This window comes from Numenius arquata, chromosome 35, assembly GCF_964106895.1.
Source record: "Numenius arquata chromosome 35, bNumArq3.hap1.1, whole genome shotgun sequence".
Taxonomy (NCBI): domain Eukaryota; kingdom Metazoa; phylum Chordata; class Aves; order Charadriiformes; family Scolopacidae; genus Numenius; species Numenius arquata.
Window position 1 is genome coordinate 204,697 of NC_133610.1, and position 13,156 is coordinate 217,852.

At 62.7% G+C, this 13,156-nt stretch overlaps 2 protein-coding genes across 2 annotated transcripts; one reads left to right on the top strand and one right to left on the bottom strand.

Annotated features, from left to right (window-relative positions):
- Window positions 1-92: 92 nt before the first annotated feature.
- Window positions 93-7,564, bottom strand: CLPTM1 (CLPTM1 regulator of GABA type A receptor forward trafficking). Its single transcript, XM_074165183.1, has 14 exons — window positions 7,497-7,564; window positions 7,273-7,379; window positions 4,897-5,020; window positions 4,467-4,625; window positions 3,931-4,048; window positions 3,192-3,277; window positions 2,740-2,860; window positions 2,263-2,507; window positions 1,804-1,897; window positions 1,500-1,690; window positions 1,319-1,414; window positions 978-1,113; window positions 700-867; window positions 93-599 (listed from the first exon to the last, which is right to left on the bottom strand). Exons 1-14 carry the CDS (start codon window positions 7,548-7,550, stop codon window positions 406-408), a joined length of 1,893 nt encoding a protein of 630 aa, XP_074021284.1. The 5' UTR covers window positions 7,551-7,564; the 3' UTR covers window positions 93-405.
- A 129-nt stretch (window positions 7,565-7,693) lies between these two features.
- Window positions 7,694-13,125, top strand: RELB (RELB proto-oncogene, NF-kB subunit). Its single transcript, XM_074165174.1, is given in 12 exon segments — window positions 7,694-7,780; window positions 7,782-7,881; window positions 8,516-8,569; window positions 9,201-9,664; window positions 9,805-9,962; window positions 10,178-10,269; window positions 10,401-10,532; window positions 10,826-10,930; window positions 11,437-11,652; window positions 11,906-11,974; window positions 12,080-12,157; window positions 12,836-13,125. Coding segments are annotated over 12 exon segments (1,845 nt in total).
- The last annotated feature ends 31 nt before the right edge of the window (window positions 13,126-13,156 follow it).

The window sequence follows — 13,156 nt, forward strand, 5'->3', positions numbered from 1 at the left end:
TGCTCCAGGGCGGGGAGGGGAGAGAGAGCCTAAAGGAGAACCCCCAAACCCTCGGGGGGGAGAGGGGGGCGGAGGCAGAGGCGGGAGGTTTTGGGGTGAAATCAGCTCTTTATGGAAGAGGCGACGCCGCGAGAACTCCGTGACACTGTCCTACACACCGGCACGATGGGATGGAGCACACAACGGGGGGGGGGGGGGGAGGGGGGGGGGGGGCAGAGGACATGAAACACAGCGGAGGGGGGCACCCACCACTCCCTGGGGGGGCCACGCAGCTGCCCTCCCACCCCCCAATCCCGGGGGCAATGGGGAGGGGGGGACACAGAAGGCCCGGCCCGGCGGCCCCCCCTGTCCCGTGCCCAGCCCGGCCCCCAGGTTTGGTAAAAACCCAGCGAGGGCAGGGTTCAGTTAATCCTTCTTCTTGTCCTCTGGGGGCTTTTCCCCCCCCGGGGGGACTCCATCAGGCAGCGTTGGGGGGGGGCTGGCGGGCAGGGGGGGTGGGGGGGAGACCTGGTCCTCCCCGCTGACACCGAATTCGTTGATGCGCGTGAGGTCCACCCGGTAGATCCAGCGTTGGTAGAGGTAAATGAAGAAGACAACATCTGGAGGGGGGGTTAAGGAGGAAGAAAGGGGTGAGGAGGGTGAGGCAGGAGGGACCCGCAGGAGTTGCCCCCCCTTCCCTTGTCCCCCCCCAGGCCCTACCGTCCCGCAGGCAGCCTATCCTGTACATCATGGGCATCTTGATGACGAAAGCGAAGAGGTCGTCGATGAAGGTGTTGAGGGCTTTGTAGGTCAGCATCCGCCAGGGCAGGTGGGCCACCGACTTCAGCTTGTAGTTGATGAAGAGCTGGGGGGTCATGGTGATAAAACCTGCGGGAGTTGGGGGTGAGGGAGGGTCTCCTCATTAGCCATACAAGGCCCTGCCGGTGCCAGGGAGCCCAGGTACCCTTCCTCGCAACTGGGGGATTTGGGGCGCTCACCAAAGGTCAGGAGGAAGCCGTAGAGCATGCTCAGCACCCAGGAGTACCAGCCCTTGTGCTCCAGGTAGAGCAGGCTGTACACGGCGTAACAGCCCAGCAAGGGGAAGAGGATCCAGGAGAGGTACCGGAAAGCCATCTGGGGAGGCAGCGACACCCAACATCAACCGGGAAGGTGCCAGAGCCCCAGCCCTGCACTTCCCTGGCTCCTGAAGACCAAGGAAGGGCTGCAGCCCGTTTCACCATATGCCCTGCCCCAGGGGAGTCCTCAAACCGGGATAACAGAGTGAGGAGACACGTGGCGAGGTCTTTGGCCCCCTCATTCACCCCCCACCCCCACTCACATCGTCGTACACCTTGGTGGAAGACTCGATGTAGGTTGATTTGTCTTTGAAGGTTACACGGGGAAACACTCCAGCCACCTTGTTCTCGCGGTCCAGCTGCCAAAGGAGAGGGGAAAGGTGTCACCGAGCAGGACTGGGGGGCACCTCCACACACACCCCCCACCCCCAAACCACTGCTCACCCGGACATCCATGACCTTTGTGATCTTCCAGAGGTCAATGAGGAGCCCGATGAAGACACTGACTTGCACCACAAAGTTGGTTTCATTGTCCAAGATGTAGAGGAGGACAACGAGGGACTGGAAGACACCGAAGAAGACTGAACGGACGGAGAGCCCCTCCAGAGATTGCCGGCTGTTCCAGAACTGGATGTCTGTTGGGAAGGGGCCCAAGCAGTCACGGAGGAGCAGGGAGAGGGGTTTGGGCCACCCCACCACCTTCTTGTCCCTCCGCTCGTATCCCCGAGGGTCCCACTGCAGCACTCACCATTTTTGAAGGCCAAGAACTCAAAGATGCTGTGCACGATGGAGACAATGATGGTCAGTGCCAGCAGGTAGGGGTTGGTCTCCAGGAGAGCAACCTGGAACAGGCATCAGAAACCTCTTGAAGGCTCCATCCCACACCGGGGTGAAGGAGGAGGATCCAGGAGGACCCAGCCAGTCCCAGGGCACCAAGGAGTACGAAGGGTTTAATTGCTTGCTACAGTCAGGGCCTCTAAGCTCCCTTCCCCCCATGCAGCCAAGACAGGCAGCTGCCTGTACCCCCCTCCCTCTTTGCATCAAAGGTAATTAGTAAGGAGCACCATAACGAAGAACAGGCCCTGAGCACTCTTCCAGCAAAGCTGGGGAAAGACATGAAACGCGGGGGAAGGAGCTGCTACAAGAGAGAGGTCCTGACCTACGGGGGCTGCAGCTGGGAGGAGGGGAGCCCGCAAGCAGCTCTCACCTTCACCGAGTCCTGTTCCTCATCCGACTGCTCGTAGAGATCCTCTCCCAGGAAATTCCAGGGGGATTTGGTGCTCTGGGCAGCATAGAGCTGCCAGCGCCACAGGGAGAGCGGGCAGAAGGAGAGGCGGAAGGGCAAGCGCTGCAGGGTCTCATTGATGGGGAAATAGTCCTTCTGCAGATTCCAGTAGTCGTTGAAGTAGAGGATGGGGTAGTAGTCACCGCTGATGGCATCAAACTTCACATCTGGAGCCGGGGAAAAGACAAGAGGGAGGGGCTGAGCAGGGGACGGAGCTGCGAGAGCCGTCGTCACCGTCATCCCACTCGGAGAGACCAAGAGGCTGCTCAACCCCAGCGCAAGCTCCCATACAGGTGGGGGTGATGCTGATGATGGGGAAACAAGCCTCCATTCTCCATAAGAGCCCAAACTCATCCTTCAAGGAGGCGTAAAGCCGCCCTGGCGCGTCCCAGCCCTTACACTGGTCCAGGGGGGGCGGGACGCTGCCCTTCACCCAGGGTGTGTGGTCGTCCACCATGTTGATGGTCAGGTTGGGGTGCCAGTGCGAGATGACCTCCACGGGACCATAATCTTCTGCCCTCTGCAACAAAAATACCATCGGCTCCATGACCAGCACAGCAGCCAGCATGTCTCCATCTCGCCTGGCATTAGCCCACCACCATCCCCCCTCTTAAACAAAGCGGCAGTGGGTGGAGCGGGAAGGGGCCAAGCCAACCCTCCTGTCCCAGAAACACTCCAAGGAAATCATCGTTCTCTTCCCCCTCCGCAGAGCAGGAGGGAGATAGCCCAGGCAGGAGGGGGAAATCCGCTGCAGCGCTTCCCAACAGCTTTGCAACCAGAGGAAGGTGCCCGAGTATTTAGGATTTTGGCCAATAGGGAAAAAAAAAAAAAAAAAAAAAAAAGCTGGTTACCTTGATCATTTCAGGGTCTGCCTCCGTCTCACCCGTCAGCAGGTTCTTGGTTTTCTGGAACCGCCGGCGCTTGTATTTGTTGATCACTGGAAGGAAAGAGAAGTGAGAGGTTCTGGCTCCGCACAAGAAGGTAGGGAAGGAAATCTAAGGAGGCTACGGCCAGGACAGGCACAAGCTGACTGGAGAAGTCAGTTTCCCTCACATCACCCCCCAGAACTAATTAATCTGGACTGTCTCACAGATCTTCCAGTTATCACAGGGAAAGGCTGTAGTCTGGAGACAACAAGCCAGATTAACAGCCAAACCTTTGAGACAATCACATCGCTGTTGGAGGAAAACACCTGAGATGAAGTGTCTGGATCTTCCTCTCGTGCAGGAAGACCTGAACGTGGCAATTCCTTCCTCTTCTCAATGCTGATGTGGTTCTACACCCCCCCATACAGGTAGGGACCCCCCTCCCACACGTGGATGGAAACCAAGAGCTTGCACAGATTTAAAGAGATTTTTCCTCCATAGGTTCACAAAAGACAAATACCAAGTGCAGAAAACGCCCAGCTCAGGCCGTGGGGAGTCAGATATTTGCCCTAATCTTCCCCAGAGGCATCTGCCTTTGCTGAGCCAAAGCCAGAGCTCAGCCTGACTCCTTCGGGCTCCCGTTTTGACATGGGAATTGGGGTGCCCTTTTCCCCAGTGCCACCCCCGGGCCACCGTGCACCACCCTCCCACCCCAGGGCCGTACTTCGTGAGGTGTGGACGGTGGCGAGGCGCCTGTAGAGGTTTTTCTGCCGGGGATCAGGGTGGAAGCCGCTCTTGGTGAAGTACACGTGGATGTAGATGGAGCCATTCTGCTGGACGCTCTGAAATCGCACCCCAACAGGAGCGGTTATGGCTGGAATGTGGTCGGAGCCCGGCTGTCACATCCCCACCTCGGCGTCCGCCTTCATATGGCTCCTGGCACCGATGCCAACTGTCCTCCCGCGGCCATCGAGCCCATATGAAAGCAGCTGGTCACCAAAACAATGGCCTCGAGCCCTGTCACCTCTGCAGCACGCCTGGAAGGGACACCAGTCCACTCCACAGGGTCTCACCCAACCTCCAAAGCAAAGGGGATACGGATAAAGGCGATGGCAGGGAAGTGCTGCAGCAACTCCACACTTCAGCTCCACTCAGAGCTTCCAAGATGGCTTTGAGCGCGATCTGGACAATCCCCACCAGCCCCTTGATGATCACCCACCCGGCCTCAAACCTCCCAGGAAGAGCAGCAGCTGCACCCACCTGCGAAATGTCCACTTCCCCATAGTGTTCGTAGCACCCGTCAGCGTTCTCCCCACTGGTCCAGTCCCCATAGACGAGATCCCGCTTCTGCCAGAACAGTGCTGAGCTGACGTTGAAGTCTGTAAAGTGCTCGTGCTCTGAGATATAAACATAGAGGTCCTGCAGAGAGAGGAGGATGTCAGCCACCGGTGGACAACGCAGCCCAACAGTGAGATATCAGCACCCGAATCGCCCCACAGAGCCACAGAATCCCCTCCCAACCAGCTTGGCACTCTGCTGAGCCCCAGAGGCACAGGACACTGCAGCCACAGGCAGGGCCACAATTTATCTCTGCTAGATTTAAGATCTAGCTCGGAGCCAGAGCAGCAGGTCCAGCCACAGAGCCACCACATCACCCAGGAGGGGATGGTGCGGTTTCCACCAGCGTTACCATTAAAGTGTCCTTGGGGAAGAGGTTTCGGCTGGGGGCCCGCGGCGTCCCACCCGTGCTGCTCTGCTCCTGCGGCGCCGGCCCACGGCGGAACCAGCTGCTGATGGCCCAGATGATGAAGATCCTGTGGGAGGAAGGAGGAGAAGCTGCTCAGGCCTTTCAGCCGCCCTCCCCAGCCAAATTGCACGCAGCCTCCCGCAAGCAAACCCTGGGGCCGGGAGAAGGAAGATCATTAGTGTCGGACAGATGAGCCCGCGTTTCAAAACTCTCTGTTTTCATCTATTTCCATCATGGTCAGCGTTCACCCTCAGGTGAGAGGCACCAGCCAGAGCAAACTGGTCCTGGGCCAGTTCAGCCCCAGCACCAGGCACAGTAGGAGCATGTTGAAAACGAGCAAAGGTGCTGGGCACTTGCCTCAAGGACACAGCGAGAAAGTCACGCTCTGAGGTACCCCAGAGAAGGCTGCTAAGGGGTGCATAAGGCATCCCTGGGACAGGACAGGGACACTAGGGTGTCCCCAGCTCCTGGCAGATGCCCCAGTCACGCACGCAAGGTGCTCAGCCCTCCACAGGCAAACTGATGCCAAACCAAAGGGACACCAAAGCCACAGGACAAAGCTGGCACGTGGCAGAAGCGACAGTCACCCAATGAGCAAGGGACAGATTCCAGCATGCTCCTGGCCACATAGAGACCTTCCAGCGCAGACCAGAGCCACCCCCTACCCCCAAACCCCCGGCCCTGAGAGTTCCCCACCTCCAGGAATTGCTCTCCAAAGCACCCAGCGCAGAGACTGGGATGGGTCCCTTCCGCATGCTCCCTACAGCCCTCCCCGAGCCGAGACAGGCAGCAGCCTTCGAGTGTATTGAAAGAAATCAAGCCTTTTTCCTCCGTTTTGGAAGGCTTTTGGCAGCATGTCCCAAGGCACAAGAGTTTTCAGCTCTCTAGTTTGTTTTGGGGTTTTTTTGCAGGTAAGGTGTGAGGGTCCCTTCATCCATGCCCCAAGTGCCACTAAATCAGACTTCCCCCTCCCACCCTGTGCATGGAGCGACAGGATAACAAGACTTGGAACGGTGGGCAGTGCCAGCAACCAAACAACGGCTCCTGGGACCAAGTGACGGCCATGGCCATGCTTCCATGCACAGTGAGGAGAAGTCTCCGGAGACCCCACGATACGTCAAGATTTACTTCAGTGTAACTCTTCATTAAGATGAGCCACAGCATTTTGGAAAGCTCAAAAGCACAAACAAGTGTCCCCATGCGCTCCTGGCTGGGCCGCTGGAGCAGAGGGAGCCCGCAGGGCTTGGCACAGAGTCTTCGCTGCAGGCTTTTATGAAGGCCCATCAATAGTCCTAAATCCATGACCCAGGACGTTGCCACGCACCCAGGAAAGGCTTCTCCTGAAGGTTTTGGGAACCAGACTATTGCTCTTTGCATGCGGTCATCACCTGCTCAGGGCTTTCCCTCTTGCCTCCTCCACCACCCAAGTGTGACGGATGGAGTATTTCCAAGTCCTTCTGAGGGCAAGGCTCCGTTGACGATGAGACAACGGTACATTCTTCCCCCGGCCAGGACGCCAGATCTGCCGGGGGAGACAGTGCTTTGGAAAGGAACAAACCTGCCCTTGGTGGGACAGGAAGGACGAGAAGCAGAGTGGGAAGGCAGCTCATGGACGGGAGGAGGAGTCATGGCTTCCAGAAAGGGATTCATGGCCTATTCAGTAGCTGAGAACTGAGACCTGGCAGCTCCGGCATCGGTCTCCTCACCGCAGTGCTGCCGAGACCAGGAGCAGCACACCCAAATGCACCATACTGGCTCCAGGTGTGCCAGCGGAAACGCCCCGATGTTGTCCTTCCCCACGGAAGCAGGAGTGACCCAGGGCAGGGCTCGGCACCACGATGGGAGTCGTCCGTGCCACGGCGTGGACTTTGGATTCCCCGCGGCCAGGCATAGGAAGTGCAAATGATTCCTCAGAGGAGCCCAGCAAGTGTCAGCTGCTCCTGCCCGGGGTGAGCCAGACCCCGGGCTTCTGGGGAAAATCCGGGAAGGAGCTCAAGACCTCAGAGCTCTGGGAAAGCCCTGTGCTGGTGGCAGGGGCAACCAGCCCATGGGCTTCCTTCCTCCTGGCAGGACACCCAAGACATGCGGGGCAGCACTGGCCCCCCATGCCCCGGGACCCCACTGTGTCCCGGGATGGGGGGGGGACAAGCCACCTGCTCGTCCCCGGGACCCGCTGTGCCCCCAGGACGGCGGAGACGAGCCGCCTGCCCGCCCCGGGGCCCCGCTGTACCCCAGGTTTTGAGGCGCCAGTGGCATGGCAGGGGAGGGAGGAGGGGAGGGAGGAGGGTCGGCAGGCCGGTGGCACCGGGCGGAACTCACCTGAAGAGGACGCCTTTGATGACCTGCCAGGCGTTAGGCGCCGGCTGCTGCCGCTGCGTCTCGGCCGCCGCCGCCTCGCCACCACCGGCGCTGCCGTTGCTGGTCACCTGCGGGGAGGAGGGAGGCGCACGGCACCGTCAGCCGAGCGAGAGCCGCCGAGCAGAACCGCCCCACGGGTCACCTCCTCCCCGGTCGCGGCCTCCCCGGCCCCAGTTCGCCCATACCTGCCCCGGGGCCGGCGCAGGCCCCACCGCCACCTCCGTCCCCGGCGCCGCCATCTTCCTGCGCCGCCGCTCCTGCCGCTCTCGCGAGACCGAGGGCACGTGACAACGAGGGGGCGGGGCAGGGGGCGGGGCCGGGAATCCACCCACCCGGCTCCCAGCCCCGCCTCCGCCGCCGTGACGTCACCGCCGGCGGGCCAATGGAGACGCCGCCCGCGCCGGGGTTTCCCGCCCCGCCCCGCGGCGGTGACCTCAGCGGTGGCAGCCAATGGCGGAGCCGCCCGCGCCGGGGATTTCCAGCTCCGGCGGCCGCGCGGCCTCGGGGGCGGGCGGGGGCACCGGGACCGGCACCGGCACCGGGACCGGCGGGACATGGCCCTGCCGCTCGGTGAGCCTCGGCACCGGGAGGAGGGGGGCTGCCTGTGGGGGGAAGCTGTCCCGGGGGAGGAGGGGGCCGGGGCCCGCCTTGGGCGGGGGACGCAGCCGGGACCTGCCGGGGGGGTCGGGGCCTACCCGGGGGAGTACCTGGGCCTGAGGCATGGAGGGGGCCCGTGCCTTCTGGGCGGGGGGGCGACCCGGCAGACCCTGGCCGGGGACGGGGCGTCACCGGGTGGGACGGTCCCGGTGACCCTCGGTTCCTGCCCTGGGGGGTGTCACCGAGGGGTTGGGGGGGCGTGGTCCCGGGGCCCCCCGTTCCTGCTCGGGGAGGGCTGGGGGGGGGCAGGTACTTATGATGGGAATCCCCTGACACCTCCTCGGGTGGGAGCGGGGAGGGCAGCTGCTGTCCCCGGGGGGCGTCACGGTGCTGGGGAACCCCTGATTCTGGCTGGGGGCGGCAGATCCCTGCTTTGGGGGGGATCCTGGTCCCGGGACCCCCTCATTTCAGTTGGAGGAGGGGACATGATCTGGGTGAACCCCTGATCCCTCTTCTGGGAGAGCTTTGATCCATTTGCTGGGGGCATAGCGGCCCTGTGCCCCCCCCCCCCCAGTCCTGCTGGGGTGATGATCGTGTGTCCCCACAGGCGCTGCCCTGCAGGATCCCGGCCTGGCCATGGCACACGCCACACCCGTGACCGGTAAGACCCCCCCACATACCCCCTTGGATCCTGGTGTCCCCTCCTGGTGTGGGGGGACCTCCCCAGGGGGCTGGGACCCCAGGACCAGAGGTCTTGCTTGGCCCCTGCAGGCTGGGAGTGCTCCTCACAGCCGGGGGGAGCTGGAGGGAGACTCAGGGGGGGATTTTGTCATTTCAGATGATTTAGGTGAGTGGACCATGGGCAACCAGTAAGTTTTGCCACATATTTTTGGGGGACCTTGGCCAGAGCAGGATCCTGGAGCCTCAGGTGATGGAGCCAGTGATGGTGTCCCCTCCTCTGTGTGCCTGGACTGGCCGGATCCATCCTCCCCGGGGCCGTGAGCAGGATTTGGGGTGCAGAGCTGTGTACTGTCGAGCAGCAAACCCCCCATGTGGATGCAATGGGGTCCAGGGGAGGGGATGGGACATCTCCTCCCTCCTGACAGTTGCTCTGTCTTCTGCCCTTGCCCTGACCACAGAGGAGGCATTTGTGGGTGGAAACAAGGCAGGATCTGGCTGGTCTTGTCCCTTCCCCTGGCTCAGGGGAGTCGTGGCAAGCCCAGAGGGATCCCAGCCAGGACTCGGGGTCCTCCCCATCCTGGGGCTGCCCTGACACCCGGCTCATCCCACAGAGATCATCGAAGAGGTTATGAAGGAGGATGGTTTCCAGCTGGATCCGGCCCCCATTTTGCCTAAAGCACTGCCCAAAGGCTCAGCCAAGCTGGTGGCCCGTGGCTCCAGCCCTGTGGTGGCCACTCGGCCCCCTCTGGCATCCGGGCTGGTGCCTTACGGTGCCGTGGTGCTGCCAGCCGACACACGGTCACCACAGCTTGCCCAGAGCCTTAGCACTCTCTCGCTGTCGCCCAAGCTGGTGCCGCGGGGCACAACGGGTGCTGGTGGGCGGCACCGCTGGTCTCCAGCCACCGGGCACAGCAAGGACCAGCTGGAGGAGCTGCTGGAGCCACCCAAGCTGGTGATCACAGAGCAGCCCAAGCAGCGGGGCATGCGATTCCGCTATGAGTGTGAGGGCCGCTCGGCTGGCAGCATCCTGGGTGAGAGCAGCACCGACGCCAGCAAGACGCTGCCGGCCATTGAGGTGAGCAGCTCGGAGGCAGCCCAGGATGGGCGGGCTGAGGCTTGGGGGTGGCAGAAGAGTTTTGGGGGGCTGCCAGAGCCCCGTGAGTGCCAGGGGGGATGCGTGAGCCCCATGGATGTCACGGGCTCGTGTCTCCCCAGCTGCTGAACTGCCAGGCGATCCCTGAGGTGAAGGTGACGGCGTGCCTGGTGTGGAAGGACTGGCCCTATCGTGTCCACCCCCATGGCCTGGTGGGCAAGGACTGCAGCAACGGGCTCTGCGAGGTCATCCTCAAGCCCCAGACCAACCCCAAGCACAGGTAGACAATGCCAGGATGAGCCCCGCTGCCGACAGGGAGCTGTGCTGGGCTGCATCCGGGACCTTGCACGGGGACGTGGGCATCAGCTTGTGCCAAGGACTGGTTTTTGGGGGGTTCCCTGGGCAGTGGGAGGCTGGGAGGGACAGGACACCTGGGTCCTCAGGGGTTTTGGGTAGGGGGAGCTGCCTCCCCAGCATGTCTCTGCTCCCCGGCAGCTTTAGCAACCTGGGTATCCAGTGTGTGAAGAAGAAGGAGATCGAGGCGGCGATAGAGAAAAAGCTGCAGTTGGGCATTGACCCCTTCAAAGGTGGGGGGCTCAAGCGGAGATGGTTTTGGGGGCTGAGACCCTGTCACTGCAGGGGATACAGGTCCAGTGGTGATGGATGTCCCCAGCCTTTCCCCGTGGGGCCACTGACCATCCCCTCTCCTCTCCCTAAGCTGGTTCCCTCAAGAACCATCAGGAGGTGGACATGAACGTGGTGAGGATCTGCTTCCAGGCCTCCTACAAGGACAGTTGCGGGCAGACACGGCACCTCAGCCCTGTGCTCTCAGAGCCCATCTTCGACAAGAGTAGGTGGGGGGGGGGGGGCTTTGTGTCTCTGGTTGGTCCACCAGACCTCCAGAACCCTCCCTGCTGTGGGCTGGACTGGGTGGTGACACTGCACCATTCGGTTCCTCACTGGGGCTTGGCTCAGGCTGTGGGGTTTGGCCAGGGTTGGTCCCACGTGGCCAGTGCAAATTTGTCCCTTGCGCCCGGGCTGGGGTGGTCACCTGCATCCCATGAGGCTGGTTGGGAAGAGACAATGCTGAATGTCCCTGCTGCCCGAGCCTGGTCACAGTCTGAGCCGTGGTGCTGCCCGCAGAGTCCACCAACACCTCGGAGCTGCGGATCTGCCGGATGAACAAGGAGAGTGGTCCCTGCACGGGTGGTGAGGAGCTCTACCTCCTCTGCGACAAGGTCCAGAAAGGTACCAGGGATGAGCTGGGAACCCTGCGACCCTGAGGGCATCTTTGGGGGCCAAATTACCCCCCTGGGAAGCCAGGATGGGGGTAAAGGAGGATGATGGATGCTGGAGCTGCTGGAAAAATTGGGGGATGGGTCCAAATGGGGTTGGGAGCTGGGAGCTGCCAACTTCTCCAGGCTTCTAACCCCCCCTGGGTGCTGGAGGGGGAACTGGGTGCTGGAGGGGAGAGCAAGGGGGTCCTTTAGCCTCCCAGCCCCTCTGCTGAAGGGGAAGGGCCCCTGGGCTGGAGGGGGAGGACCCAGCACCAGAGAGAGGACCCCAAGCCCAGACGGAGGGACCTTGGCTGCTTGCGGGAGGTGGAGGGAAGGAAAGGGGGGACCTGGGTGCAGGAGGGGCAATCTCAGGGTGCTGGAGGGGGGATGCCAAGTGCCGGTAAGTGACTTTGAGGGGCGGAGGGGGGGGGTCCTACCACCTTGCTGACACTTCCCTCCCCCCACCAATCCCGGCAGAGGACATTGCAGTGGTTTTCCGGAAGGAGACATGGGAGGCACGGGCGGATTTCTCGCAGGCCGACGTTCACCGCCAGGTCGCCATCGTCTTCAAGACGCCACCCTACCAACACCTGGAGCTGGCGGAGCCCGTGGAGGTGGAGGTCTTCCTGCAGCGCCTCACTGACAGCGTCTGCAGCGAGGCCTTCCGCTTTACCTACCTGCCCACCGACCATGGTACCGCGTGGCCACCGCACGGCCAGGGGCACAGCAGGGCCCTGGGACAGGGACAGGACCCCCAGGGTTGGGATGGTGGCCCGCAGGATGGGGACAGCCCACCTGAGATGGGGACATGGGATGGAAACGGGGGCAAGGCCTGCGGGATGGGGATGGCTCTCTCCAGGCTGGGGACAGGCTCCCAGCATGGGGACAAGGCTGAGGGAGTGGAGGGGAAGCTGGGGGGGACCCTGGCACTCATTTTCCCCTGCAGACGCCTACGGGGTGAACGTGAAGCGGAAGCGGGGGATGCCCGACGTCCTGGAGGAGCTCTCGGGCTCAGGTGGGTGCCAGCAGGGCCCCCGCCCCACTTCTTGGGGAGGCACCCCAGCACCAGCCCCCCTTCCCGGAGTGCTCCTCTCACTCTACCTCCTCCCTGCCCCCCCAGATCCCTATGGGATCGAAGCCAAGAGGAGGAAGAAACCGCCAGGATACATGGATCACTTTGCACCGCTGCCGGCAGCAGGTGGGTCCCAGGGGGGACACGGCGGGGGGACAGGGGTGAGGGTCCCCCATTGGTAACCACAGCCGGAACCAGAGGAAGGGGGGCTTAGCCTGACCCGGGGTCAGAAGAGCCCCCCCAAAGGGTGAGAGATGTCTCCAGGTCACCCCTGGGGTTGGGGGTGTCCCCTGGGACCTTTTCCCTCCTGCCCCCATTTGTATGGATCACCCCCTGACTTGGAGATGCCCCAGGGACCCCCTAAGTCCCTGAGGTCACCCCCCAACTTGGGAAAGGTCCTTGGGGACACCCCCCAGGGTTGGGAGAGGTCCCCAAGCCCCCCACAGCCCTGGGTCCTGTCCAGCGTCCCCCAGGTCCCCCATGGGGGGGACCCCCATGGGGCCACTCCTGAGGTTGGAAGCGTTCCCCAAGACACCCCCCAATGTTAGATGGGTCCCCCCAGGGTTGGGAGAGGTTCCCAAGCCCCCCCCAGGGTCACCCCCAGAGCTGGGAGAAGTCCCCAAAACCCCCACAGCCCTGGGGTCCACCCCCAGGGTGGGGAGCTGCCCTGGGGACACCCCCACGACCCTCGGTCCCCCCCAGCTCCTCCCCTGCAGCTCTGATGACACCCAGGAGGCTGTTGGGGGTTTGGGAGGGCCCCGCCTTGGCCCCTCACCCCCCCAACCCCTCTTTTCTCCCCCACAGAAGACGCCTTCACCCTCTTCACTGGGGAGCCGGAGCCCTTCGACACCCTGCCCCAGCTCTACGTCCCCTTTGTGTCCCCCCCGGGTCACCGCGAGGGGCTGCCCCCCCCATACCCCCCCACAGACTTTCCGGCGTGCCTGGGCCCCGAACTGCTGGCTGAGCCCTATGGCTCCCCCCCCCACGCCCCCACTTTCCCCTCCGGCGACCCCCACCCCACCGCCAGCCTAGTGGGCACCCACATGTTCCCCGGCCACTACAAGGACACCGACCTGCGCCTCGGGGACGCCTGAGCCCCTCAGCACCCCGATACCCCCCACCCCC